At 49.8% G+C, this 25,895-nt stretch overlaps 1 protein-coding gene across 4 annotated transcripts in view; it reads left to right on the top strand.

Annotated features, from left to right (window-relative positions):
- DIP2C (disco interacting protein 2 homolog C) overlaps positions 1 to 25,895 on the top strand; it is a 374,224-nt gene that overhangs the window by 294,832 nt on the left and 53,497 nt on the right. For all 4 annotated transcript variants that reach the window (XM_077945649.1, XM_077945648.1, XM_077945646.1 and 1 more), the window contains 7 exons: positions 3,610 to 3,719; positions 5,066 to 5,146; positions 11,122 to 11,245; positions 11,812 to 11,933; positions 13,191 to 13,302; positions 13,384 to 13,493; positions 16,636 to 16,766. In XM_077945649.1, coding sequence (XP_077801775.1) covers positions 3,610 to 3,719; positions 5,066 to 5,146; positions 11,122 to 11,245; positions 11,812 to 11,933; positions 13,191 to 13,302; positions 13,384 to 13,493; positions 16,636 to 16,766 — 790 coding nt within the window. The remainder of the gene's footprint in view (positions 1 to 3,609; positions 3,720 to 5,065; positions 5,147 to 11,121; positions 11,246 to 11,811; positions 11,934 to 13,190; positions 13,303 to 13,383; positions 13,494 to 16,635; positions 16,767 to 25,895) is intronic.

The raw sequence follows: 25,895 nt of genomic DNA, 5'->3' as shown, positions 1-25,895 counted from the left end.
TAAAAAGCTTTTTAACAAATATTAACTGGCAGTGCTGAGGCCCCATGAGTTGCCCACAGACTCATCTGTCTCTGCTGAGGGCCTGAAACGCAGCTTGGGCCTCAGCTTCAAACCACAGAGACGGAATTGGGCTGGATGATTTCTGAGGCCCCTTTGGATAAACATTTAAAATGACCCTGACAAGTGAGTAGCCTATCGCAAGCCAAAGCAAACATTCCTTGAGCCGTTTTATGGGTGACAGTGTTCTGAGATGCTGGAAACGGAGACAGCCTGTTGACAACCAAATTGCCTTTCTTACTGGATGAATTCATGTTTACTCAGGGAATGGCACTGTGTACCCTCAGATTATCTTATTTGAGCACAAAAGTATTAAAAGACCTTTAACTTACCGGCTGAGCTGGTACAACTATTAGTTACAAAACAAGGTCCAATTCCTCAGCTTTAAAGGTTCCTGGGAATATTGCCCCAGAATCGCAGGAGGAATCTGCTGAGGAATGGCCAGAGCCCGGCACCCAGGAAGGGCTTGTCTCCCGCTTGGGATTCCGTGTGTCTTGCTGCTGTCTTTGAGATAAAACTCCCGCCCTGTGCCCTGAGCGAATTCGCCAAGCATTGCATGGCAGGATATTTGATGATACCAGCGAGGCAGCTGCTGACTTGCAGATGGGTGAGTCCATTAATGGGAGCGGAGAGAAGAGACTTGAGTCTCAAATACACATGTTTTGGGATTCCTCTCAACTCTGTAGCTCAAATGGCGAGGCTGTGATATACCCTGGGAGCATTTGGGACACGCCCACCCTTCTTCAGCAGGGGAGACCGTCAGCGGCTGCCAAGAACGGACTTTGAGAGTGAGGCGCGGCTAGAAAGCCTCTGCCTCCCAGGAGCTGTGGGGAAAACTGCGTCCCTGAGTCTGCGTGGGAGGCATTCAAGGCCGCAGACTTCCGTTCAGAGGATGCACGTGGAGATGAGGGAAGATGTAGCGGAGGGGCACAAAATAAGGCTCCACAAAAGCCTGATCTCTCCTCATCTCTCCTCAAAAGCTCGCTTTCCCTAGCATGAATTCTTAAAAACATTATGGGAAACCTTGGAACCCATTTAGGCCAGTTTCCAAGTTGGCTTCTTAGAAGAGCCGTGTCGTCTTGCCCAGCATCGGTCACCAAGGAGAAGGCTAAGAACTTCATCAGCCAGGCGCGGTGGCTCACGCCTGTGGTCCCAGCGATGCGGGAGGCCGGGGTGGGAGAATCGCTGGAGCCCAGGACTTCGAGACCAGCCTTGAAAACATAGTGAAACTCTGTCTCAAAAAAAAATCTGTTAAAGATGCTTCATTCAGAAGAGGCTTCTATCTGATAGAGATAGAGGATGCGCGGCGGGTGAATGAGGGGCTCCCGGGTGTTCAGAGATCACACAGGAGCAATTGTTCCCACCACGGGGCAGCTCCCTTCCTTCCGGTGCCTGACCAAATTCTTTAGCTAAATGTGAAAAGGCTATTCCTCTTCCATACTTCATTAAGAACTAAGAAAAGAAATTCAGTCTGTTCACAACTGTGACGTGAACATTCAAAAGTGATTTGCTGGGTGTAGACGGCATTTTACTGTTACACGGAGTCCAGACTCAAGGCTCCTACACGTCACCTAGAACCCAAGGCACCGGCAGGCAGAAGCCCAGACATCTGCTTGTAGGCCGTTCTCCAGATTTCAGTCCTGGCTGAAGTGCCGTGCCTTCTGCGTAGCTGTGATAAGTGGAAGCGTTTCTGGCAGCCCACATTTGAAAAGGATGGCTGCGCATCTGTAGATACCCAGTGGCTCTCCTCTCCCTGGGGGCCAGCCACAGGACGTCAGGCCCTGACCGCCTTGCTCTGGTGCCACCGTTTCCGTGAGCTTTTCGGGAAGCCGAGGGACTCTGTGGTGGTTGTCACGATGACGGGCTCATCCTAAGCCTTGTTCGGTGCCACCGCCCAGTCAACTGCATCTGGGCACGTGTGTGTTTTTGACAGAGCAATGAACAATCTGCTTAGCTACAGCTCTGCTTGTGTGGTAACGAATGCGCATGTGGCCTGGTTTATAGACCTGTCACTTGACCTTTATCGGGAATTTAAGACTTTGACTTAATAGTAGCCTGCAAGCCAAGGATTAGGTGAAAATTGATAATGTCATCGTTATTTTACATGCAATTCTTTTGGTAAACATTCGTTTACTCTCCCTGCTTCCTCTGCCTCTCCCCCTGCCCCTCCCCCACCCCTCTCCCATGCCCCCTCCCCCGCCCCTCTCCCATGCCCCCTCCCCCACCCCTCCCCCACCCCTCCCCCACCCCTCCCCCGTGCCCCCTCCCCCGCCCCTCTCCCGTGCCCCCTCCCCCGCCCCTCTCCCCCACCCCTCCCCCACCCCTCTCCCACCCCTCTCCCGTGCCCCCTCCCCCACCCCTCCCCCGTGCCCCCTCCCCCGCCCCTCTCCCATGCCCCCTCCCCCGCCCCTCCCCCATGCCCCCTCCCCCACGCCCCCTCCCCCGCCCCTCTCCCATGCCCCCTCCCCCGCCCCTCTCCCATGCCCCCTCCCCCGCCCCTCTCCCATGCCCCCTCCCCCGCCCCTCTCCCATGCCCCCTCCCCCGCCCCTCTCCCATGCCCCCTCCCCCGCCCCTCTCCCATGCCCCCTCCCCCGCCCCTCTCCCATGCCCCCTCCCCCGCCCCTCTCCCATGCCCCCTCCCCCGCCCTTCTCCCATGCCCTTCTCCCATGCCCCTCTCCCATCCCCCTCTCGCCTGTCCCTCTCCCCTGCCCCTCTCCCCTGCCCCTCTCCCATCTCCCATCACCCATGCCCTCTCCCATCTCCCATCACCCATGCCCTCTCCCCTATCTCCCATCACCCATGCCCTCTTCCCTCTTCCTCCCCTCTTCCCTCCCACCCCTCCCACCCCTTTCCCCCTTCTCACCCCTTCCCTTTTCCTCCTCCTTCCTCCCCACTTTGCCCAGATGATAGTCACCTCATCACTCATGGTGAACTAAAAAGGAACTTGACTTTATGACAGCCCTTGGTTTATTCTTCCACACCTCACTGTGAGCCTGACAGAACCTAAGACCTTTTCAGTGTGTAAAACATACTGAGAAGCGACTCGGTATCCTGTCCTGTCCACAGTGTCACCCTCAATTCCACGCCATGACATCCGTATGTGAAATGTCCACTGTCTGTTTGTCCACAATCAGATCTCAGGTGTGTGGACCCCAGAGAACTCGAACAGACGGGAGCCACAGGTCTCTGCAGTGAAACAAATCCTGGCTTTTAATTCTGTGTTTGTCTTCCGTCTTATTTTTTACAATCAAGGCTGTGAGTGCCGGCACCCGGGGCTCTCACACTAACTGGAAAGTCAGGCGTGGGCTTGGAGGGCCTCCAGGGAGCTTCAGGGATGATAAAAACATCGTTTCTGAGGAACCCAACCAAGGCTTGTCACACTCCCCTTCACAATTGTTTGATTTCGTTGAATCCCTGTTCTTAGAAGGTTTATTCAAAGCCAGGTCTTTCCAGAAGTTTTCCGAGAGTAAGGTCTTTACCAAGGAGGGAGGTCAAGTCTTAAGGAATTTCTCTTTTGTTTCCTCAAGGCCGTGTCTCTGTTTCTTTCCAGAAATCGGCCCCGCCTCTGTGATGGTGGGGAACCTGGTCTCTGGGAAGAGAATTGCGCAGGCCAGCGGCAGAGATCTGGGTCAGATCGAAGATAACGACCAGGCCCGGAAGGTAGGAACTGGGTCCCCGACCCTCCTCGACCCTGCTCGACCCTCCCTGACCCTCTCCTGCCGTTCCCCACAGTCCCCGGTCTTCCCCGACCTTCCTCGGCCATCCCCCACCGTCCCCGACCGTTCCCGGCTTTCCCCGACTTCCTGCGCTGGTGGTGGTCCACCACTGCCAATCTTCCTTTATTCTACCTGTCTTCTCCTGCAAGAGACCATATAATTTCATAAGAAAAATGTGTTTATGGGAGATACAAAGTTTCAAAGAATGTCACAGCGACGCAGAAGTGGGTGATGGGTGTCCGATCCCATGACTGGCAGGACCGGGGCAAATGTCTGGCAGTCCTTGTCCGGCCCACGGTTCCCCGAACTCCTTCCTTTCCAGTTTCCCCACCAGCCCAGATCCAAAGCCCGGCCTGCCCACAGCAGCTTGCAGCAAAAGGCTTCTGTCCTGTGCTCTCTGGACCCTAAGAAGCAGTTCGAAACCCAGGTTTAGGGGCCAGGCCTCCTGACAGTGGTGTTAAAAGCCATATGAGAAACTCCCGAGGCCCAGACTTTGCACGGTGCAGCATGTGTATGCACGGTCCCCGTCAGAACCGTTTGGCCTTGACCGTGCGCCGTGTGTGTCCACAGTCCCCGTTAGAACTGTTCGGCCTTGAGAATGCTCAGGGCTCACCCAGAGGTCCTGTTTCCCACAGCCAACAGCTGTCCCCTTCTGTGTGGCCCATTAGGAAATGGGACAAAATCAGCCCTGTGAAATGTTGATGAAAGGGAGCTGTATCTGTGGTTTCTGTCCCTGACGTGAAATAAGGCTGCCCCTTGTACTGTGGAGCAGGTCAGTGGCACACGTGTGGTTTGTGTAATTTGTGGCTTCATGCCATCGGGGTATTGCCATTCTAGAAACCTAAATTTATCAGAGCCCACTTTTTCAAACCAGATAGATCTGATTCTCTCATTGTAGCCACCGAAATCCATGTTGCATCTTCTGGAAGCCCCAGGAGAAGAGGTTTCTGTGCAGGCTGCTCCTGCCTGTGAGGGAAATGGTTCCCATCCTTGGGCAGACTTTCAGAAAACTTCACACCAGGGTACAGCACCAGCCCTTTGCCTGTGACTGACTCGGGCGCTGTGAATCTAAGCCCTGCAGGAACAAAGCTGTGGGCACTTGCTTGTCCTGTGGTCGTGTGTGACGGGGATTTCCCAGCATGCATGTCTTCGACTCCGTGGAGAAGCATGCGGTTTTAAGACCCAAAGCACTCGGCCTCTATGGGTTTGAGTATCCAGGTTGCCCCACCTCAGACCACACAGCCTGATCCGACTGCACAGCCTGACCCTCACCCCCGTGCTCTGTTCCAGTTCCTGTTCCTCTCGGAGGTCTTGCAGTGGAGAGCACAGACCACCCCGGACCACGTCCTCTACACGCTGCTCAACTGTCGGGTGAGGCGCGGGGCTGGCGTTCCCTGGCTGCTGGCCTCAAGGGGCCCAGCCTGGCTCCTGGGAGCGCTCCTGCTTGCTTTCTGACTCAGTCCTTTTGCTTCAGTCTTATGCGAATTCTTTTTATGTTTTGCCCTTCTGACTAATGAGACTTTCGTACCTAGGGATTGCTTTTAAGCGTAACCATTTGTGCAGTTACTCACACCTACTTGTGTATCAGATATTTTAGCACCCTGTTTACAATATTTCTCCCCCAAAATGAGTAATTAATGGTATCTACCAGAGAGAAATCGCAAGTCTATGAGATATTTGCATGTTTATTTTGATTACTAGTTTTTGTTTTGTTTTTTGAGACAGTCCTGCTCTGTTGCCCAGGCTGGAGTTGAGCGGCACGATCTCCACTCACTGCATGCTCCACCTCCCTGGTTTAAGCGATTCTCATGCCTCAGCTTCCGAGTAGCTGGGACTACAGGCGCCCACCACCACATCTGGCTAATTTTTGTATTTTTAGGAGAGATGGCGTTTTGCCATGTTGGCCAGGCTGGTCTCGAGCTCCTGGCCTTCAGTGTTCCACCTGCCTTGGCCTCCCAAAGTGCTGAGATTACAGACATGAGTCACTACACCCAGCCCTAAACTACTTTTTTATACATCAGAAGTTATGTTTATTGCAGACTCAGGAATGAAAATCATTTCCACTTTGTAATTTAAGTTCCTGTTGACACTTTACATAAGAAAACCACACTCATCAAATACTGTTCCACAGTAGTAGTTAAGAGTAAGGCATTAAACAAGCTAATACTATTAACAATAAAAATTAAATGCAGAAATCTTAATATGGTTGTAACTTCTTTTTGCCCTGGACATAAAACTTGAAAACGGATGAAAAATGTAAGTCCTCTTGACCAAGTATAGGCACTTTTGCAACTCTTCAAAAGTCATGGCTGCTTAGAATTGCTCAATTCAAAATCTTAGCGTGTGAAGCCGCGGATTGAAGACAAAAGGAAATGCCAGCAGCATCACGAAATTATTCCCCGACTCTCTGGTTTGAGTTTCAGTTATCAGACCATTCTCTGCATGTGCTTTAGTTGATAGGAACAACCTCTCCTCCTCCTCTGCCAGAGAAGTACTCATCGTCTTGACATTGTCGTGGATGCTGAGTTGATCCCAGCAGTTGGTCATTCACCGTATTTGCTCAAGACCGTTTTCCAGGAAGAGCCTTTAAAACCAGGAAGGCCCATTTCTGCCACCTCCTTCGGGCCCTCGTTCACTGGCACGGTGATGGAGCCACTGCCCGGCGCCGACAGCTCAGGCATGGGGGCCGGAGACCGTGAGGACCAGAGTTGCTGTGGGTCCCATGGGGGCTGGAGACCGTGAGGACCAGAGGTGCTGTGGGTCCCATGGGGACCAGAGGTGCTGTGGGTCCCATGGGGGCCGGAGACCGTGAGGACCAGAGGTGCTGTGGGTCCCATGGGGGCCGGAGACCGTGAGGACCAGAGTTGCTGTGGGTCCCATGGGGGCCGGAGACCTTGAGGACCAGAGGTGCTGTGGGTCCCATGGGGGCCGGAGACCGTGAGGACCAGAGGTGCTGTGGGTCCCATGGGGGCCGGAGACCGTGAGGACCAGAGTTGCTGTGGGTCCCATGGGGGCCGGAGACCTTGAGGACCAGAGTTGCTGTGGGTCCCATGGGGGCCGAAGACCGTGAGGACCAGAGGTGCTGTGGGTCCCATGGGGGCCGGAGACCGTGAGGACCAGAGGTGCTGTGGGTCCCATGGGGGCCGGAGACCGTGAGGACCAGAGGTGCTGTGGGTCCCTGTATCTGAAATGCCGCCTTCCGCTTTTCATCTTTCTCCACTGCACCCTTCCTCAGCCTGTGAATATGGATGATACCCCTTTGCTAACCCGATCGTCAGGTTCGCTGGCCTTGGGTGCTGTCTTGATTTCCTGCCCATCTCTGCTTGTCTGATTCTTTGTCCTCTCCAAGTAGTGTTTCTCCAGTAGACTGCTTGTGACTTCTCGTTCCGCTTTCCCTGTGGTCTTCGTGGTTCTCTAGAGACTTACAATGTCACCTCCAACGTGGTGACCTAAATCTGCAGCACTAACTCCAGCCTCCTTCGGCACCTCAGATCCCTTCTGCTGAAAGTCCTTCTTCCCTCCCCTGATTTCCTCACAGAGGCGGCGACCCCGCTGCAAGCTACAAGCAGTGAGTGGTGGAGTCAGCTCTGAGTCTCTCTGAATCCCTGCCCCAATGTTGCCTGATACGTTGCTCCCGTATGTGTGGGTTGCACGCGTGTCTGTGTCCAGTAATCTAGAGGTATTGATGGGCAGCTCAAGAAGTAGCAGAGACCCCCATATACACAAAGATTCAGAAATGATTTGGGTACGTTCGTGGGCAATATGTGCCATCAGGAGGAGGAAAATAGAGCTGTTCCAGCTGTGCCTGATTTGGGGACGATCCCTCAGATTGTTTGCTGGGTGGTACCACGGTCCCGGGCTCAGCATCTGGTCTGGCCCTGGTGGGTTTCAGGACGGGAAACCCCAGTGAATGTTGATGAGGATGCCAGAGAATGATGACTTACCTGCGGTGAGTGGCTGTTGCTTTATGGGACACTCGCCGAGAATGCATCACGTTCTTAACATCGAGTATGTGGGAATGGAAAGTGCAAGCCAAAGCCAGTGGCATTTCTCCTGAGGTAGACGCTGCATTAGGATTCCTGGGGAGTGAGGCTAAGAACAGTGTCGCGTGTGTGGAGTTGCCGTGTGGTGTGGCTGTGTCCCGTTCAGCCACACGGGGAAGGGGAAAGGCGGTAAGGAAGAAGGGAAACTGCTCAGCTGCTGTAGACGCCTGGGGCTGCCAGCCTGCAGTGTGAGCCAGGAGCGACTGTCCCTCCCCACTAATGGGGAGTCCAGTGTTTGCTCACCTCATCCTTTCCGGGCAAGAAAGGCACCCACCTGGTGTCACCCGTGGCACGGCCCCGCCCGGCCATGGAGCGAGAGGTGCCTGCTCACGTCTGACCGGCTGTGAAATTGTGTGCCTGTCTCCAGCACAGCACCATCTCAAGGGGCTTTTGAGGAACTTGTTTTAAATCACCCTGCGAGCTGGCTTCAGGACCTAACACCCGAGAAGGGATGCCGTCCTCGTGGAGCGTGACTGGAAGCTTTGCTGTTTGTTTTTATGTCAGCCCTGAAAGGGGTCAACCAGCATTGAGAAAATGGCGTTTCACAAGGTCATCAAAGATAAAGGACAGCGCACAGCATGCACGTTACACTTCACGTTTTCCAAGTACCCATAGGTGGGGATTTCTGTGCACTGGAATCAAAACGTTTTCAGAGACACTCTTGGCTGCTGGCTGTGTCTCATCTGAGCCTCTCAAATCTCAGGACCCAGGAAGTGGGCAAACCACAGGCTTTGTCATCTGACAGCAAAGCGGCTGTTTGATAGGGGATCGGCTTCAGCTCTCCAGAGATGGAGAAGAAGCTGTTCCACAAGCCGAACAAACCAGACTGTGGGCGCTGCTGCTGCAGGCAGGCCTGGCATGAGAATGGGCTGTGGGGTGGCGAGGCCTCCCTCAGCGGGGTGGGGGCTGAGCCGATTCTGCCCCGGCTCTTCTCAGACCTGCGGCCCCCGCCAGCCCCAGGCCCGGCCATGCTCACGCCGAGGGGTGGTGTGCTGGTTTTCCTTGTGGGGAGACCTGCCCCTGGAGTCGGGTGGATCTGAATGGGTCCCATCAGCACCCAGCCTGGCCGTGCAGAGTGTGTCCCGGTGGGCTGGTTGCTGTGAACAGGTGGCAAGGAGCCCCCCAAGAATGAATGCTCAGAGGAACAGTCCAGTTTCAAAGGCCCCCAGATCTGAGTTCTCAGCGGGATTTCCTGGATTCCAGCCCTGCCTGCCTTGTTGTCTTTGCCCATCTCTGCTGCCTTCTGCTCTTGGGCTCTTCCACTTTACATCAGTTTCTGTTTTCTTACTTTTTAGGTGTCCTCTGAGTGGGGAAATAATTAAGGAAAATGTGCGGGATGAGAAGGTTGAGTTCAGAGAAGTGTAAGCTAACTCTCTCCTCCATGGAGGAAACCAGCCAGTCAGCAGGAAGGGTCTGAAGATCCACCGGGCCGTCACGTGGGCAGCCTCCCGGCAACCCTGGCCTGTGCAGAGGTCCTCAGGGAGAAGGCGCTTTCCCCACAGACCTAGCTGGCTCATCGGCTGTCTGGTGGACGTTTTGGTAGAGGTCAGGGTCTGGCGTTCACATCTTGATGCTTCCTGAGACATTCTCTTCATTCCCACCCTGTCCCACCCACGTGTTTCTGACCCGGGCCCTTCCAGCTGGGAGGCTGACGTGCTTTTCCCAGCACGGCCGCTGAGTAGCCCCAGACACTGTCCATGCAGCGTCCTCTTTGTTGCACGAAGTCGGCTCCCTGACAGCCTTCTCAGGCTGGCTGTGCGCTCCGTCCCCCGTCCCCACACTCATGCATTCATCTTTGTAGCTGTGACTCACATAAGAATTCCTGGGCCGGGCGTGGTGGCTCACGCCTGTAATCCCAGCACTCTGGGAGGCCAAGATGGGCGGATCATGAGGACAAGAGATCAAGATCATGCTGGCCAACATGGTGAAACCCCGTCTCTACTAAAAATAATGAGTTGGGCGCGGTGGTGGGCGCCTGTAGTTCCAGCTGCTCAGGAGGCTGAGGCAGGGGAACAGGAGAATCGCCTGAACCCAGGAGGCGGAGGTTGCAGTGAGCTGAGATTATGCCACTGCACTCCAGCCTGGCGACAGAGCAAGACCCCGTCTCCAAAAAAGAAAAATTCCTGAGCCCGGGTGTTCAGTCACTCTTCGGCTCTGGAGTCTTCCTGGCCCCGTGGACTGCGGTCCAGTTGCTACTGCTTGAGGGAAGATCCTCACCGTGTTAATAGCTGTGAGACAGAATCCGATCCCAAGAGGTTTTTAAATGACGTAGAAGCAGTCTTCACATCTGAGAATGCTGCAGAGGAGCTAGAACTGTGAAGTGTGTCGGCAGGAGAAGCTTGTTTTGGTTAGTTACATGCTTATAATTTGCAATTTATTCACATTTTTCTTTTTGGCTTAAATAGGCCAAGATGGGAAGATCACTTGAGGCCACGAGTTTGAGACCAGCCTGGGCAACATAGGGAGACCCCATCGCTACGAGAAAAATTTTTATAGAAATTGGCCAGGCATGCTGGTGGCACCTGTAGTCCCAGCTACTCAGGGAGCTGAGGCAGCAGAATCGCTTGGGCGCAGGAGGCCCAGGCTGCAGTGAGCAGTGATCATGCCATGCACCCCAGCTTTGGGGACAGAGACCCTGTCTCAATAAATAGTGACTCCCACACTCTTGTGATGTTGCTTAGTATATATCTTGCAATTCACCTTCCCTTAAAACCCTTTTGTAAGCTATTTTCCGGCACCAATATGTTTTCTATTTATTTCTACATTAAAGTCTATGTGAAAATGCATTTCATAGTTCTTTTCATTCCTTCAAGGTGTTTTTAACTATTTGCTTTTATTTTTCGCTTTCTGACTTCCTTGATCTTTGATGTGGTCTTTCTAAATTAAAATTTTTAATTAGTCTTAACTTCTAGTGTGCAGGCCCTTCTGGTATACTAAGAATTCTCACTGCCCATGACAGTAACACAAGTCCCAGAATTGTTAGGGTTTTTTGTTCTGTTTTTTAATTGACATAATCATTTTTCAAAATATTTCTTGTTACCCTAAATACATCTAGATGCTTCTTTGGTCTGCACTCCTTACCTAGTTGGAAGAAAATGGGGTTGACCTCTAACGTATATGTAGTTTTGGGGGAAGCTGAAAACATTCTAAAATTGACTGTCATGTTGGTTGCACAGGTCTGTGCTTGTTCTAAAAACCACTGACGTTCGCTTTGCGTCAGTGAGTCCTATGACGCGTGCGCGCTCTCCGCAAGCTGCTCTGCTGAAGGAATCTTACGCACTTGTCCCTGTGATCGGCCCGCAGGGTGCGATCGCGAACTCGCTGACCTGCGTGCAGCTGCACAAGAGAGCCGAGAAGATCGCCGTGATGCTCATGGAGAGGGGCCACCTTCAGGACGGCGACCACGTGGCCTTGGTCTACCCCCCAGGTACGGGCGCAGGGCGGGCTTCCCCTGAGAGATGGCCGCCGGTCAACCGCAGCGCGAGGAGGTCCCTTACACCCGCTGGGGCCTGAGCCGAGGGCAGCGCGATGGCCGGGAGTCTGCGCCGTATCCAACTGGTTGCTAACTGGCACCTTTGTGTCTGGCTACAACCACTCACGGGCACCAGCCTTATGTGCTGCTGTTACAGGCTTCAATAAAGTGATGTTTTCAAAGACTTTTATATCCAAATTTGTGGTATTAGATACCTCAGGTAACTTACTTAATAGTACCTAAATCTTGACTAAATTCACAGTTACAAAGGTGGGTAATTCCTTAGCAAAATGATGTAAAATTAAACCTCCGGGCTGCCTTGTCACCTCACATCTGAAAGGACGGGTTGGTGACGGTGACCGCCAAAGCTGACAAAACCTGCCGGGATGACAGAGGCTGCGAGAAGTTCAGCTGCTTGTTCGCCCGTTGAACTTGTCTCAGACGAGCATTTATGCTGACAGGGACAGTGGGCACTCAGTAGCGTGGTCCGCCTCAATAATGATGTTTTTCTCCCCGTGTAGGAATAGACCTGATAGCAGCGTTTTATGGTTGCCTGTACGCAGGCTGTGTGCCCATAACCGTCCGTCCCCCGCACCCACAGAACATCGCGACGACGTTGCCTACCGTCAAGATGATTGTAGAGGTAACATGCCTGGGAGTGTCGGGGCCTCCACTGCCTGGAGCGGAGTGTGGAGCTCACAGAGCGCAGACTCTGACATCTCCCGGGGCAGCTGCTGGCTGTGGGAGCCGGTGTGTGTCTGGAGTCAAATGGTCAGGACAGGACAGGGTCTCCACCTGCAGGGAGCCTACAGTCTGGGTCTAGAAGCAAGATCTAAAGGTGTGCCTGGAGGCAGAGGCTGGATGGTAGCCTCTGCAGTGTCCACCCTGGAGAAAATGGCTCCCAAGAGAGGGCATCACCACCATTCCTCGGGCTTCCCCACAAACCCAGCCTCACAGACCGACCACGGGCTTCCCCACAAACCCAGCCTCGCAGACCGACCACGGGCAGAGGCAGGGCTTTTTCAGAAGCCCTCTCCTCAAGATGTAGAAGTTTCCTGCTCCTTTTTGAAAGTATAGATCTGTTTTTCTTCGTATACAGCTGGAGGAGTTTGAGAGGATTCAGCTGTATTATCCCTGTTGAAGGAGGAACTACAGGGGAAAACCGTTTGGGCAGAGAATACACCTGTCCCGCCCACACCTGAGTCCCTTTTAGCGTGGTGCCGGAGACTCCCACAGTGGCCACTCCTGCTAGAAAGTCTGTGCGACGTGTCTGGGTGTGTGTGACGCTTCCAGGAGAACCGTGCGCGACGTCTGGGTGTGTGTGACGCTTCCAGGAGAACCGTGCGCGACGTGTCTGGGTGTGTGTGACGCTTCCAGGAGAACCGTGCGCGACGTGTCTGGGTGTGTGTGACGCTTCCAGGAGAACCGTGCGCGACGTGTCTGGGTGTGTGTGACGCTTCCAGGAGAACCGTGCGCGACGTGTCTGGGTGTGTGTGACGCTTCCAGGAGAACTATGCGCGACGTGTCTGGGTGTGTGTGACGTTTCCAGGAGAACCGTGCGCGACGTGTCTGGGTGTGTGTGACGCTTCCAGGAGAACAGAGCTAATGCTGTGAGTGGTGAGCTCTTTTCTGCACGTGTCATGACGTTGACGCTGTGGGTGCGCTGGGACCAGGAAGTGCAGACGCAGCAGCTGCAGGCCCCACCCCTAGCCCCCGTGCCTCCACAACCAGACCCCTAGCTCTGTTCTTCCTCAGCCAGCAGCAGGAGACAGTGGGCTCGGTAACCTAATCTGCCCGTTAAAGCTACATGGTTTTAGCGTGCATAGTGAGCAGGAGACCCGTGTGAAGCGAGCACGCTTTCATCTGGGTCCACGTTCATGGCTCCGTTCTCTGATGCCAGGTGAGTCGCTCTGCCTGTCTGATGACGACACAGCTGATCTGTAAGTTGCTGCGGTCCAGGGAGGCGGCGGCGGCTGTAGACGTCAGGACGTGGCCCCTCATCCTGGACACAGGTCAGTGCTTTGGCTGCAGAAGGTGGTTTGCTCAAGGCCTTGCTCAGGCTGGATCTGCTGATAAGCCGTGTTCCTCTCCAGATGATTTGCCAAAGAAGCGGCCTGCCCAGATCTGCAAACCTTGCAACCCAGACACCCTCGCGTATCTTGACTTCAGCGTGTCCACAACTGGGATGCTAGCTGGCGTAAAGGTGAGCGGGGCGGCCGCGGGAGGCAACCACAGAGCGTGCTGGGGGTGGCAGGCTGCGTGCTGACTCTCAGCGCCTCTCGTGTAGTCAGACTCTGAGATGTGGAAAGAGCTGTACATACGTGTTTCATCACAGTATGACACGTATGACCATTTCCTTAACCAGGCTGATTCTGTCCAAATGTCCCAAGTATGTTTTTATGTGAACATGGTCTCAGTAGCCGACAGAACAACACTGCGAATGTTTTCCTCTTACTGGTTCTCAAATCCGAATGCTCTGTGATAAATCTCTGTACACTGCACTTTCTAGCGTTTTAACCTGGGCTGTATTAGAAATCATCATGACCCTCTCAGCTCAGACGCTGCCCTCGTCAAGGTGCCTTGCAAACCGCCCCGCCTTGGGGACTTCGCAGCCTTGCACGCCCTCTGCCCCTGTCCGTGGGTCTGACTGGTGAGCTGGCTTTGCCTCGCACAGTTCTCACGCTCCATCCACCTCTTAGTAGAACTGAGGTGGAATACCAAAATAGTTACAATATGAAATAAAATAATTTTTCAAAAGCTTTTGAAAAGAAATGTTTTCAGATCAAGATGATTTAGTTACTGCAGTCTGAAGTTAGCTGTGACCCTCCTACTGTCATAGCCAAAAGAGAAGCACCTGCTTCCAATCGTAGCATTTTCATGGCCCACTTACAATCTCAGCGTCTGACGTAGAGTAGATCATCAGAACTCTCTTGGCTGCTTTAGCCGGTGTCAATTCCTGTTTCTCTGCTGAAGTCCCGCGAAGGCCCCACTGGCCCTGTGACCCACAGCCGGGGTGATGGGAGCACTGTGCACCCTTTTCTCTTACACTCCATACATGGTTGTCCATGCACTCGCCTCTGAATTCCCCCTGGATCCTGAGGGCAGGGCCGTGTCTTACTCTTCTGTTCATCTCCGGCGCTTAACACAGTGCCTGATAAGCTCTCAGTACTTTAGTATTTGCTGAGCTGAAGAACTCAATTCTCCACCTAGAAATAGTGCTTTGCACAGAGCAGCAGTTCAGGGCAGGCTTGCTCTAGTTGCTGAGCTGAGTGGGTGGGTAATTTTAGGAGGCAGGATTTTACTAACCTCCTAATCCAGGGAGGCAGGAGTCTGGATGGATGTTCTATAAATTCAGTCTCATTTCTCCTTTAAACAAAAATTTGCCTTAAAAGCAAAGCTAAAAAGAATTACTTACATTTTACGTTCCATGATAATTCTACGTTCCCCTGTATGCATATAGTAAGACAGTTATGAAACCTCCTGGCCAGAACTTCCAATAGTGATGGAACATTTTACAGTGGGAGGACCCCCACCCCAAGTTCTCTCACCTCTTGCTGGAGTGATGAATGAATGATGGGGAGCCACGCATTTGGATTTCCCCAGTTATTACAAGGCTCTGTGCTGGTCCCTAGTTTAGCTCTGGTGACATTCTGCTTCAGATCAACTTGTGACTTTTTTTTTTTTTTTGAGTTGGAATCTTGCTCTGTCGCCCAGGCTGGAGTGCAGTGGTGCGATCTTGGCTCACTGCAACCTCCACCCTCCTGGTTCAAGCGATTCTCCTGCCTCTGCCTCCTGAGTAGCTGGGACTACAGGCGGCACATACCACCACCCCCGGCCAGGCACATACCACCACCCCCGGCTAATTTTTTGTATGTTTAGTAGAGACGAGGTTTCACTGTGTTGGCCAGAATGTTCTCGATCTCCTGACCTTGTGATCTGCCCGCCTTGGCCTCCCAAAGTGCTGGGATTACAGGCGTGAGCCACCGCGCCCGGCCGTGACGTGTTTTAAAACCGCAAAAATCAGACCATTTTCTTTGTTGCTTTGACTTCCTTTTTCCTGAGGTTTGGCTAGAGAGCTTCTGTGAGAAAATTGATCTTGTTAATATATTTTATTGTATTTCAAAGTAATCGACATTACATACGGACTGTAGGGGACTATTACAGGGATTAGGGAAGGGGAAGATGCGGAAGCTCTTCACTGGTCACGATGGGGGATGATTGGATTTTGGCCACCATCTCCCTGTGGGATGGTGGAAGATGGTGAAGGGCGTTGGAATGTAGGACCTGAGCTCTGACTCCCAGCTCTAACTTATGTCACAGGCAGCAAAATCTTTAACTTCTGTGAGCCTTCACTTTCTGATCATTAAGATGGGTGGGCACCCAGCAGGTCTCGCTGGCCACGTTCTGCATAGCAGAGGCTATGTCCAGCCCTGGAGATAGCCACGAACGAGGCGGGGCCTCGACCAGCAGAGGTGGGAGCGCGCCATGGTGCCTCCCCTACCTGTGGGACAGTGTGTTGGAGAGTGGATCACACAAGAACCACTTTCTGCGTGACTTGCTGTTCAAATGAACCCTTTGAATAGCTGGCGTTGCCAGGTCCTGGAGGGCCAGTGGTTCTGAGTGAGGTTTACTCATTGAAAATGAGAAGTCCCGTGAAAATATCAGCCACTCACATTCCCCAGACACGACATAGCCCCAGCTTGGCGACAGTCGTCCCCAGTCCTAAAAACAGCCTTGGGCATTTGGGACCAGGTATCATTTGTTGTTTTCTGGGTTTTGTTCTCTAAGATTTGTTGAAGAGACAGGGTCTCACCCTGCTGTTCAGGCTGGAGTGCAGTGTAATCCTAGCTCGCTGCAGCCTGGAACTCCTGGTCTCAAGTGACCATCCCACCTTGGCCTCCCGAAGTGTTTTGATTACAGGTATGAGCCACTGCGCGAGGCCAGCACACGTTTCGTGTGGCCTTTCTGTCTTAAAGACGTCTTGGGTGTCGGGCCCCATGCATTTAATGCAGCTTTATTGTCCTGTAGGTACCCATGGGTATGAAGTTCCCTGCGTTCAGTGCAGCCTTGTTTTCCCACAGGTGTCTTACGGTGTCAGGTCCGACGCGTTTAACGCAGCACTGTTTTCCCACGGGTGTCTTACGGTGTCAGGTCCGACGCGTTTAACGCAGCCCTGTTTTCCCACGGGTGTCTTACGGTGTCAGGTCCGACGCGTTTAACGCAGCCCTGTTTTCCCACGGGTGTCTTACGGTGTCAGGTCCGACGCGTTTAACGCAGCCCTGTTTTCCCACGGGTGTCTTACGGTGTCAGGTCCGACGCGTTTAACGCAGGCTTGTGTTTTGCAGATGTCTCACGCAGCCACCAGTGCCTTCTGCCGTTCCATTAAGCTGCAGTGTGAACTTTACCCCTCTAGAGAAGTGGCCATCTGCCTGGACCCTTACTGTGGACTGGGATTTGTCCTCTGGTGCCTCTGCAGGTAAGATTCCTCTCTGTATCTTTACATTAAAAAAAAAAAATCATGCACCGTCCTCTCTAGACCTTAGACCCAGCCAGGCAGCCTGAGCACTGTCCCCGCACCCCGACCCCTGCCAGAGGATGCCTGGGCTGACCCCTGTCCCCTCTGCCTCTCCTGCTGGACTTGGCTCTCAGGGACAGAGCAGTGCCTGGGGTGATTTTGACTTTCTGCAGCAGTGGAGGAACATTTCAGGGAACTGTCTGTTAAGGACCTTTATTTCTGACCATCAGAAGACTCCCAGGCTCCAGGCTTGGTTCTTACGCATATAAAGCCTGGCGATGGTGCTGGGCCAGCAGGCATTGCAGGCTCTTACCTCCCACCGGCTTCACCCCAGCTGTTACTGCAGGGCTCAGGCTGGGCAGGCCCCAAGGTGAGTCTGCAAGGGCTAAGCGTTCTCCGGGGTGCGGCACGCTACCCAGCAGCCGGCTCGGAGCCTGGCCCACAGCAGGTACTCGGCAAGTATTTATGGGATAAATGAAGGACCAGAAAAACAAATGGATGTTTCTTGGCTTTTTTGTCTGATTATGCATACATGTTCATTGTAGAAATTTTAGAAAATACAAAGTAATATAAGGAATAAAATAAAGCCATCAACAATCGTACCACCTGATAAAGGGTGTTACCAGTAAAATCCACTCTTAGCATTGGACGTATAGTTTTTTCATTTTCCCGTGGAGCATTTTCAAACATGTAAGCATAGGGCGTGTTCAGTAATAAACACCTGTGACCATCATCCAGCTTCATGTGTCAGCATTTTAGTGGTTTTGTATTATCTGCCTGCTTTCCCCCTTTTTTTAAAAATGCGTATTTTAAAGCTAACACAAACATAAAAATAATTTCACTTATAAAATCTTCTTTACACATTTTATGAATAAACATACATTAATATATTTATAAAGCTGAGATGCTACAGTATGAAATTGGTTATGATTTTCTTTATAGTGGATCTTTTTTCTTTTTTTTCTTTTTTTTTTTTTTTTTGGAGACAGTCTCGCTCTGTCACCCAGGCTGAAGTGCAATGCCACAATCTCAGCTCACTGCAACCTCTGCCTCCTGGGTTCAAGCAGTTCTCATGTCTCAGCCTCCTGAGTAGCTGAGATTACAGGCACCTGCCACCACGCCCAGCTAATTTTTGTATTTTTGGTAGAGATGGGGTTTCACCATGTTGGCCAGTCTGGTCTCGAACTCCTGACCTCAAGTGATCTGCCTGCCTCGCCTTCGTGAGCCACTGCACCCAGTCAGATTTTTTTCTCCTGTCAGCACTCTTCTGGAACAAATATTTTTAATGTATTACTAATATTTAATAGTATTAAGTTGGATTAAAATGTAATCTTGTATTTTTTAAAAATACCGATATTCTAATCAGGATAATTCAGCTTTTTGAGAAAGCAGATAAAAGTGAATAAATGAAATATTTAATGATTTTTGCCTGAGTCCAAAATGCAATAACATTGTAAATTTTTTTTTCGCGGGAAACCGCTCAGAACATGGCCTTAGCTGCACGTGCCAAGCTGAAGGGCAGAGGCCTGCTCCGAACAACTGCCCTTGTAGGGCGACTGTATTTCATTTGGCAAAGTATGCCAGTAGAACTGAAGCCAGGCGATGGAAGCCGCCTGCCTGCAGGCTCACCACGCCTGGCTCCCCGTGGAAACCAGAGAGACGGTGTTTGTGGCAGGGAAAGTAAGTTTTCGATGTGAACCCACGATAACAATAGACTCGTTAAGGGATTGTCCAGGTTGCAGTGAACTTTAACAAGCATCTTTCCTGCAAAATATAACTCAGAAGTCACAAGATCACAGTATTCTGTTGATGGCCCTTGCAACAGTAAATATAGCCATAAACCTTTCCATTAAAAAGAAAAAATTCTCTATAGAAGCAGATCCCAATGGACTTGCTTTAAAAAACAAAGAAATCACTTGGATCCTAGATGCACAATGACTAATACAGAAGTTAAACATAACAATGACTTCCCTTTCCCATGCAGTTCAGCAGGTCTGGGAAGAGGATTGGGCAGAAGAGGCCCTGGGGTGTCACATTTGAGGCCTCGTCCTCGGGCTGTGCTCCTACGATAGCGCAGCAGGGTGGGGAGGACGTCTTGGTCGGAGGCAGCCGCACAGGGCGCCCAAGCCCAGGTCGGAGGAGGGGAGTCCACGGAGGGGTGTCCTGGCATGGGCTGTGGGAGCCAGGCAGGGTGCAGTGTGGGGAAGTCAGCTTGTTCCGGGAATCAGCAGCAGCAGAGGGAGATCAGCTTCGTGTGGGGGATTAGAAGTAAGTGATGGGGATACGTTCCAAATGGGCGATTTCGTTGTGTGAACATCGAGTTTGCTTACACAGACCTGGCTGGTACAGCCTGACACACCCAGTCCGCAGTCCTGTGCGGCGTGTTAGTGCAGTGAATGCTCTGGGCAGTGGTAACGCAGTGGTAAGTATTCGTGTATCTAGACATATTTAAACACAGAAAAGGTACAGTAAAAAGATGGTATAGAAGGTAAAAAAAAGAAAAACAGCTGTGTAGGGCATTTCCCGTGACTGGAGCTGGCACGAGTGGAGGTTGCCCAGGGGAGTCGGCGAGTTGGTGAGTAAGTGGCACCTGGACGTGAGGCCCGGACATGACTGCGCACTGTTGTGGCCTCTGTAAATACCAGACACTTCGGCTATACCAAGTTTATCAAATATGTTTTTAGCTCTTCAATAATAACTTAACCTTAGCTTACTGTAACTTTTTAACCTTAACGTTTTAATTTTTTAAACTTTTTGACTCATCTATAAAAACACTTAGCTTAAAACACAAACATATTATACAACTGTACAAAAATAATTTATCTCTATAAGCTGCTTTCTATTAAATTTTTAAAAATGTTTTATGCTTTTGTTAAAAACTAATAGGCACACACATCAGCCCAGGCCTCTACAACACACATGCGCACACACGCACGCACACGCACGCACGGCTACCTAGGCCTCCACAACACACACGCACACAGCTGCGTAGGCCTCTGCAATACACATGCAGACACATGCACACACACACAGCTACCTAGGCCTCCACAGTCCACACATATACGCACACATCAGCCTAGGCCTCCACCACACACACATACCTGCATACACAGCTACCTAGGCCTCCACAACACACACACACACAGCTGCCTAGGACCCCATAGCACACATATACACACACATCAGCCTAGGCCTCCACCACACACACACACACCTTCCTAGGCCTCCACAGGGCCAGAGTGTTCCATGTCACTGTCTTCCCCTCCACCTCTTGTCCCACTGGAGGGTGTTCAGGGACAATACGCGTACGGAGCCGTCACCTCCTAGGATAACAATAGCTTCTCCTGGAAGACCCTCCTGAAGGACCTGCCGAGGCTGTTTTACAATTTATTTTTTTTTATATAAGTAGGAGGATGCTATAAAATAACAAAGTACAGTAACTTCGTAAACCAGTAACACAGTTGTTTATCATCATGGTTAAGTACTAGGTTGTGTACATAATTTTATGTGCTCATCAGAAAGCTGATCCACCGTGCCCAAGTAGACTTCGTCCCCAAGATGCAAGGTTGTGTCATACGCAAATCAAAAAATGTGATGCATCATGTAAGCAGAACTGAAGACGTGATTGTACCTGCTGTGCTTTTATATGACTGGCAGCACAGGTTTGTTTAGACCAGTTACCACCACCAACGCAAGTCATGTGTGCTGCCACGTCTCTAGGCAGTAGAAATTTTTCAGCTTCGTTATAGAATCATGAGACCACTGTTGTACATGGACCTGTCCTCGACCAAAGCATCGCTATCCTCAGGCATGCTAATTTTTTAATGTTTTGTAGAGATGGGGTCTTGCCATGTTGCCCAGGCTGGTCTTGAACTCCTGGGCTCAAGCCATCCTCCCACCTCAGCCTCCGAAAGTATTGGGATGATAGGCATTGAACCACCACACCCAGCCTACAAAAACTTTTTTTTTAATTAGCTGGCTGTAGTGGTGTGTGCCTGTGGCCCCGACTACTTGGGAGGCTGAGGTGGAGGCTCACTTGAGCCTGGAAGGTTGAGGTTGCAGTGAGCTGAGATCACACCACTACACTCTAGCCTGGTGACAGAACAAGACCCTGTCTCAAGAAATAAAAAGATTGCAACAGATTATAACACTTTGAGTAATATAGGAAATTTTCCAAGTATTTAGATACATAGATGAACAAAGGGAAAGCTTGATGAGAAGTGAGGATTTCTATAGTAGCCATCCACGAAGTAGTTAGAGGAAAGAGAGGCTTCACGGTGGAAAAGCATGAACCAGGTGGTCCAGGCAAAGCTCAGTGGTGGTGAAGCCTGCAGCACATGGCGGTTGGGATGAGGAGAACAGCATCCGCGATACTCCTGCCAAAGACACCTGCCCTGTATCTCCCCATGTGGAAGCATCGGCCCCCCAAGTTAGGGGACTGACTGGACAATGCACCTGCCTAGAATCTTCCCAAAGCCTGGTGTCGTGAGAATCATGGAAACATCCAGAAACTGGCTCTGGGCAGAGGGAGGCTGAGAGCTGACCGCTTACTCACGGTGTGCCTGTGCAAACTGGACCCTTTTGCTTCAGAGGATATAATCGGGGACAGCTGAAGAGACTTGAATAGGGCCTGAGCTGGGACAGAAGGAATGTGTTGGTTTCTGATTTTGATCGCTTAGTTGTTTGTGGAGGAAAATAGACTTGTTTGTTGGAAATTCCCGCTGAGGTGTCTGGGATTAGGCATCAGGTCAGTGACTCACCATCAGATAATCCAAGGGAGAGAGAATTATTTTAAATGTACTTGTAACTTTTCTATGACTTTGTGATTATTCGAAAGTTAAGTAACACAAATAATTTGTGTTCTCATCCTAAAGCTTTCTTCTGTCATAAAGTAGAGGATTGTTTATCTGAGAATTATGAATATAATGGGATTGTTTCAAAATACTTTTTAAGATTACACCTGTTTTTAAAAATTGTGTCAGCCCATATTCATGTATTGGAAAATTCAATATAATTAAAATGGTAGTTCTCTCCACATTGTTTTATAGGTTTAATGTAATTCCTATCGAAATCTTGGCAGGCTATTTTTTGGGGGTTTTTTGGAGCAGAAATTGATAATATCCTAAAGTGAATATAAGGGGCCCACAATAGTCAAAGCAGTTTTAAAATAAGATAACTAAATTGGAGAATTTAGAACTTCTCATTCCTGATTTCAAAAATGCTGCAGAGCTACAGTAACCAAAACAGCATGGTACTGGCATAGAGACAGACTGAGATAGACTGATAATATATGACAAACAGAATTGAGAGTCCAGAAATAAACCCTTATATTTATGGTCAAATAATTTTTTAACAGAGTTAACTGAGCAATTCAATGAAAAGAGTTTTTCAACAATAGATGCTGGGAAATTTGGACATTCACATGAAAATGAAAAAAGATAAACCTTGACTCAACATCATAAGTTAGTTCAAGTGGATCATAGATCTGAATGTAAGAGCAAAAATTATAAAAATTTTAGAAAACACAAGAGTAAATTTTCATAATCTTGGGTTAGGCACAGAGTTCACTAAAGGTATGCTACATAAATACTGATAAATTGGACTTGAACAAAATTTAAAACTTTTGTATATCAAAAGACATGATTAGAAAGACAAGCCACAGTCAGGGGAAAAACATTTGCAAATTATAAATCTCATGAAGTACTTCAAAGCACCTATGTAATAAACTTTTTCCCTTTTTTTTTTTTTTTTTTTTTTTTTTGAGACAGTCTTGCTCTGTTGCCCAGGCTGGATCTTAGTGGTATGATTTCAGCTCACTGCAACCTCTGCCTCCAAGGTTCAAGTGATTCTCCTGCCTCAGCCTCCCAAGTAGCTGGAGCTACAGACATGCACCACCACGCCTGGCTAATTTTTTTGTATTTTTAGTAGAGAAAGGGTTTTGCCATGTTGACCAGGCTGGTCTCGAACTCCTGACCTCAAGTAATCTGCCCGCCTCAGACTCCCAAAGTGCTGGGGATTACAGGTGTGAGCCACTGCACCCAGCCTATGTAATAAACTCTCAAAACTCAGAAACAAGCAACATAATTTAAACATGGGCAAGAGATCTGAATAGATATCTCACCAAAAGAAGACATACAAAGGACCGAACAGGACATGAAAAGATACCCAGCATTAATTAGGGAAATGTAAATTAAAACCACAGTGAGATGCCACTTCACACCCACTAGAATGCTGTCACCAAAAACACAGGAAAATAAAGTTGGAGAGCTCGTGTTTTCTGACTTCAAAACTTACACTGCGAAGCAACAGTAGCCAAGAAGGTGGAAAAACGAATTCTCATACATTGATAACGGGAATGTAAAATGGGGAGCCACTGTTTGGCATGATCTTAATTAAGCAGACTTGCTGCAAGACGCAGCAGCTGCCCTCCTAGGAGGAGGAAAAGCGAACGTCCACTCAAAGACTTGGTGTGAGTTCCCTGGAACCTCGGTCAACACGAGGAAACAATCCAGGTGCCCGCCAACAGGTGAACGAACAAGGGACGCCTGCCACATCCATAAGGTGGGTGCTTCTGTGCAGGATCAGCCCAGAAGCACCTGCTGAGGGAAGGAAGTGTGGCTGTGTGGTAGGCAGTGTCCAGAAAAGGCAAGTTTGTAAAAACAAAGTAGAGTGATGACAGTGGCTAGGGCTGGAAATGGGACTGACTGCAGATGGACACGGGATCCCTTTCAGGAGGTGGGAATGTTCTAGAGTGGTGACAATGTTACAACTCTTCAATTTTACTAAAAACCATTTAATTCTGTGCTTAAAATGAATGAAATTTAGGGTATGCAAAGTTTACCTAAATAAAGCTGATGGGTTTCTTAGAATAGGCCAGGCACAGTGGCTCATGCCTGTAATCCCAGCACTTTGGGAGTCCGAGGTGGGTAGATCACTTGAGGTCAGGAGTTCAAGACCAGCCTGGCCAACATGATGAAACCTTGTCTCTACTAAAAATATAAAAATTAGCTGGGCGTGGTGGCGGGAGCCTGTAATCCCAGCTACTCAGGAGCATTAGGCAGGAGAATCACTTGAACCCGGGAGACGGAGGTTGCATTGAGCCGAGAATGCACCACTGCACTCCAGCCTGGGTGACAGAGTGAGACTGTCTCAACAACAAAAAATAATAAAGTGCTTCACTGCAGTAACTGAAGTGTGTAGGGAGACCCTGGGCTGGATGGCATGCCTGCTGGCAGAGGGGGCACCACCGAGGACCCCCGGGTGAGGTGAACCTGTCTTGTTGAATTCCCAAGTTGGGAGAGTTTTCAGTTGTTGGTATGTTTTGTCAGGTTAGTAATCCGAAACCATCAAATTGCTAATGTACAAATGTATGTTACTTACCAAATGTCCATTTTTATTCTTTTTGAAGTTAAGATCTAAAGAACAGCTCAGGTTCGCAACATTCTCAGAGAAGAATGTCTTCAGAATAAGCAACCTGCTCTTAAGTAGGTTTGTCTTGTCCATGGCAGAATTTATTGCCAGTGGCAAAAATCAATTTTGGCTAATACAGCAATTAACCAACATTTATCGTATTGAGTGAGATAAGGGCAAGTAGGAAATCATGAGTTGGGTTTTCTATTTGTTTCTGCTGTCAAGATTTGTTTTTTCTTAATGTTGACTTCTTATTTATGGGGATGAGGAGGGAGGTGAAACTATATTTCATTTTCACAAGTATATTTCAAATTCTCTAGCCAGGAATTCACACTGGGTACCCAAGCTCGTTTGTCTGCTGGCAGTTCTGACAGAGCAAATCATTAATGCTGATGTGTATTTTTGAGGAATCCACTTCCAGGGACACTTAGAAATGGTTAAAATGACTTTGGGCGTCCAAGGCAGGAGGATTGCTTAAACCTAGGACTTCAAGACCAGCCTGGGCAACATAGTGAGACCCCATCTCCACAGAAGAGTTTTAAATTAGCCCCTCATAGTGGCACGTGCCTGTAGCCCCAGATACTTGGGAAGTGGGAGGATCACTGAAGCCCATGAGGTCAGGGCTGCAGTGAGCTGTGATCGCACCACTGCACTCTAGCCTGGGTGACAAAGGAAGACTCCGTCTCAGAAAAGAAGAAAAGAAGTGGTGAATATGGTAAATTTTATGTTACATATGTTTTACCACAATAAAATTTTTAAAACTAAGACTAAATGGCCAATTTACAGCAGAGTAATAATTCGAGGCCTCATATTCACCCCTTATGTGCCTAACCCTGTTCTCCAAGGATTCAACCCTTGAAAAGGTCACTATTTGCTATAAAGTCATCCCTCGGTGTCCACAGAGGAGATGGGTTCCGGGACCCCGTAGGTACCAAAAAGCGAGGATGCTGAAGTCCCTGACATAAAATGGCGTTGTATGTGCACATCACCTGTGCACTTCCTCTCTCATGATTTAAATAATTTCTGGATTACTTGTAATACCTAAGACAACGTAAATGCTCTGTAAATAGTTGTACTGTGTTGTTTATTCAATAGTGACAAGAAAATCTACGAGTTAGGTATAGACGCAGGTTTTTTCATGAACATCTTTGATTCATGGTTGAAGCCAGGGGTGAGGAACCCACAGACACAGAGGGCTCTCTGTCCTTTTGAAAAGAATAAATCAAGCTTTGGAAAAGAGAATGAGGAAAGAAATGGAAAATTGCCCAAAAACGCTTTTGTCACATTTGCCAAAGAGTAGTTTTTCATACTAAGGGTCCTGTTTGAAATAAATTTTGTTAGCCAACTTAATTTCCTTACATTTATTCAGTTGGATTCCCTTATAAACAATTATGAAAATTTCTAAATGAGATTGGCCACATTAGAGAACTGGCTTTAGTATTATAGCATGGTAGTTAACAAGACCTAACTTGTTAATCATAGTGCTATTTCACTGGTAAAATTTTGTGTAGGCCTCTTGTGGCGGCTCATGCCTGTCATCCTAGCACTTTGGGAGGCCAACACAGGAGGAGCATTTGAATCCAGGAGTTTGAGACCAGCCTGGGCAACATGACGAAACCCTGTTTCTACCAAAAAAAAAAAAAAAAAAATTAGGCGTGGTGTTGTGCACCTGTAGCCCCG

Source organism: Macaca mulatta, chromosome 9 (assembly GCF_049350105.2).
Source record: "Macaca mulatta isolate MMU2019108-1 chromosome 9, T2T-MMU8v2.0, whole genome shotgun sequence".
In the NCBI taxonomy this organism is placed as follows: domain Eukaryota; kingdom Metazoa; phylum Chordata; class Mammalia; order Primates; family Cercopithecidae; genus Macaca; species Macaca mulatta.
Note: the sequence above shows the minus strand (reverse complement) of the source record. Positions and strands in the feature narration are given on the sequence as shown.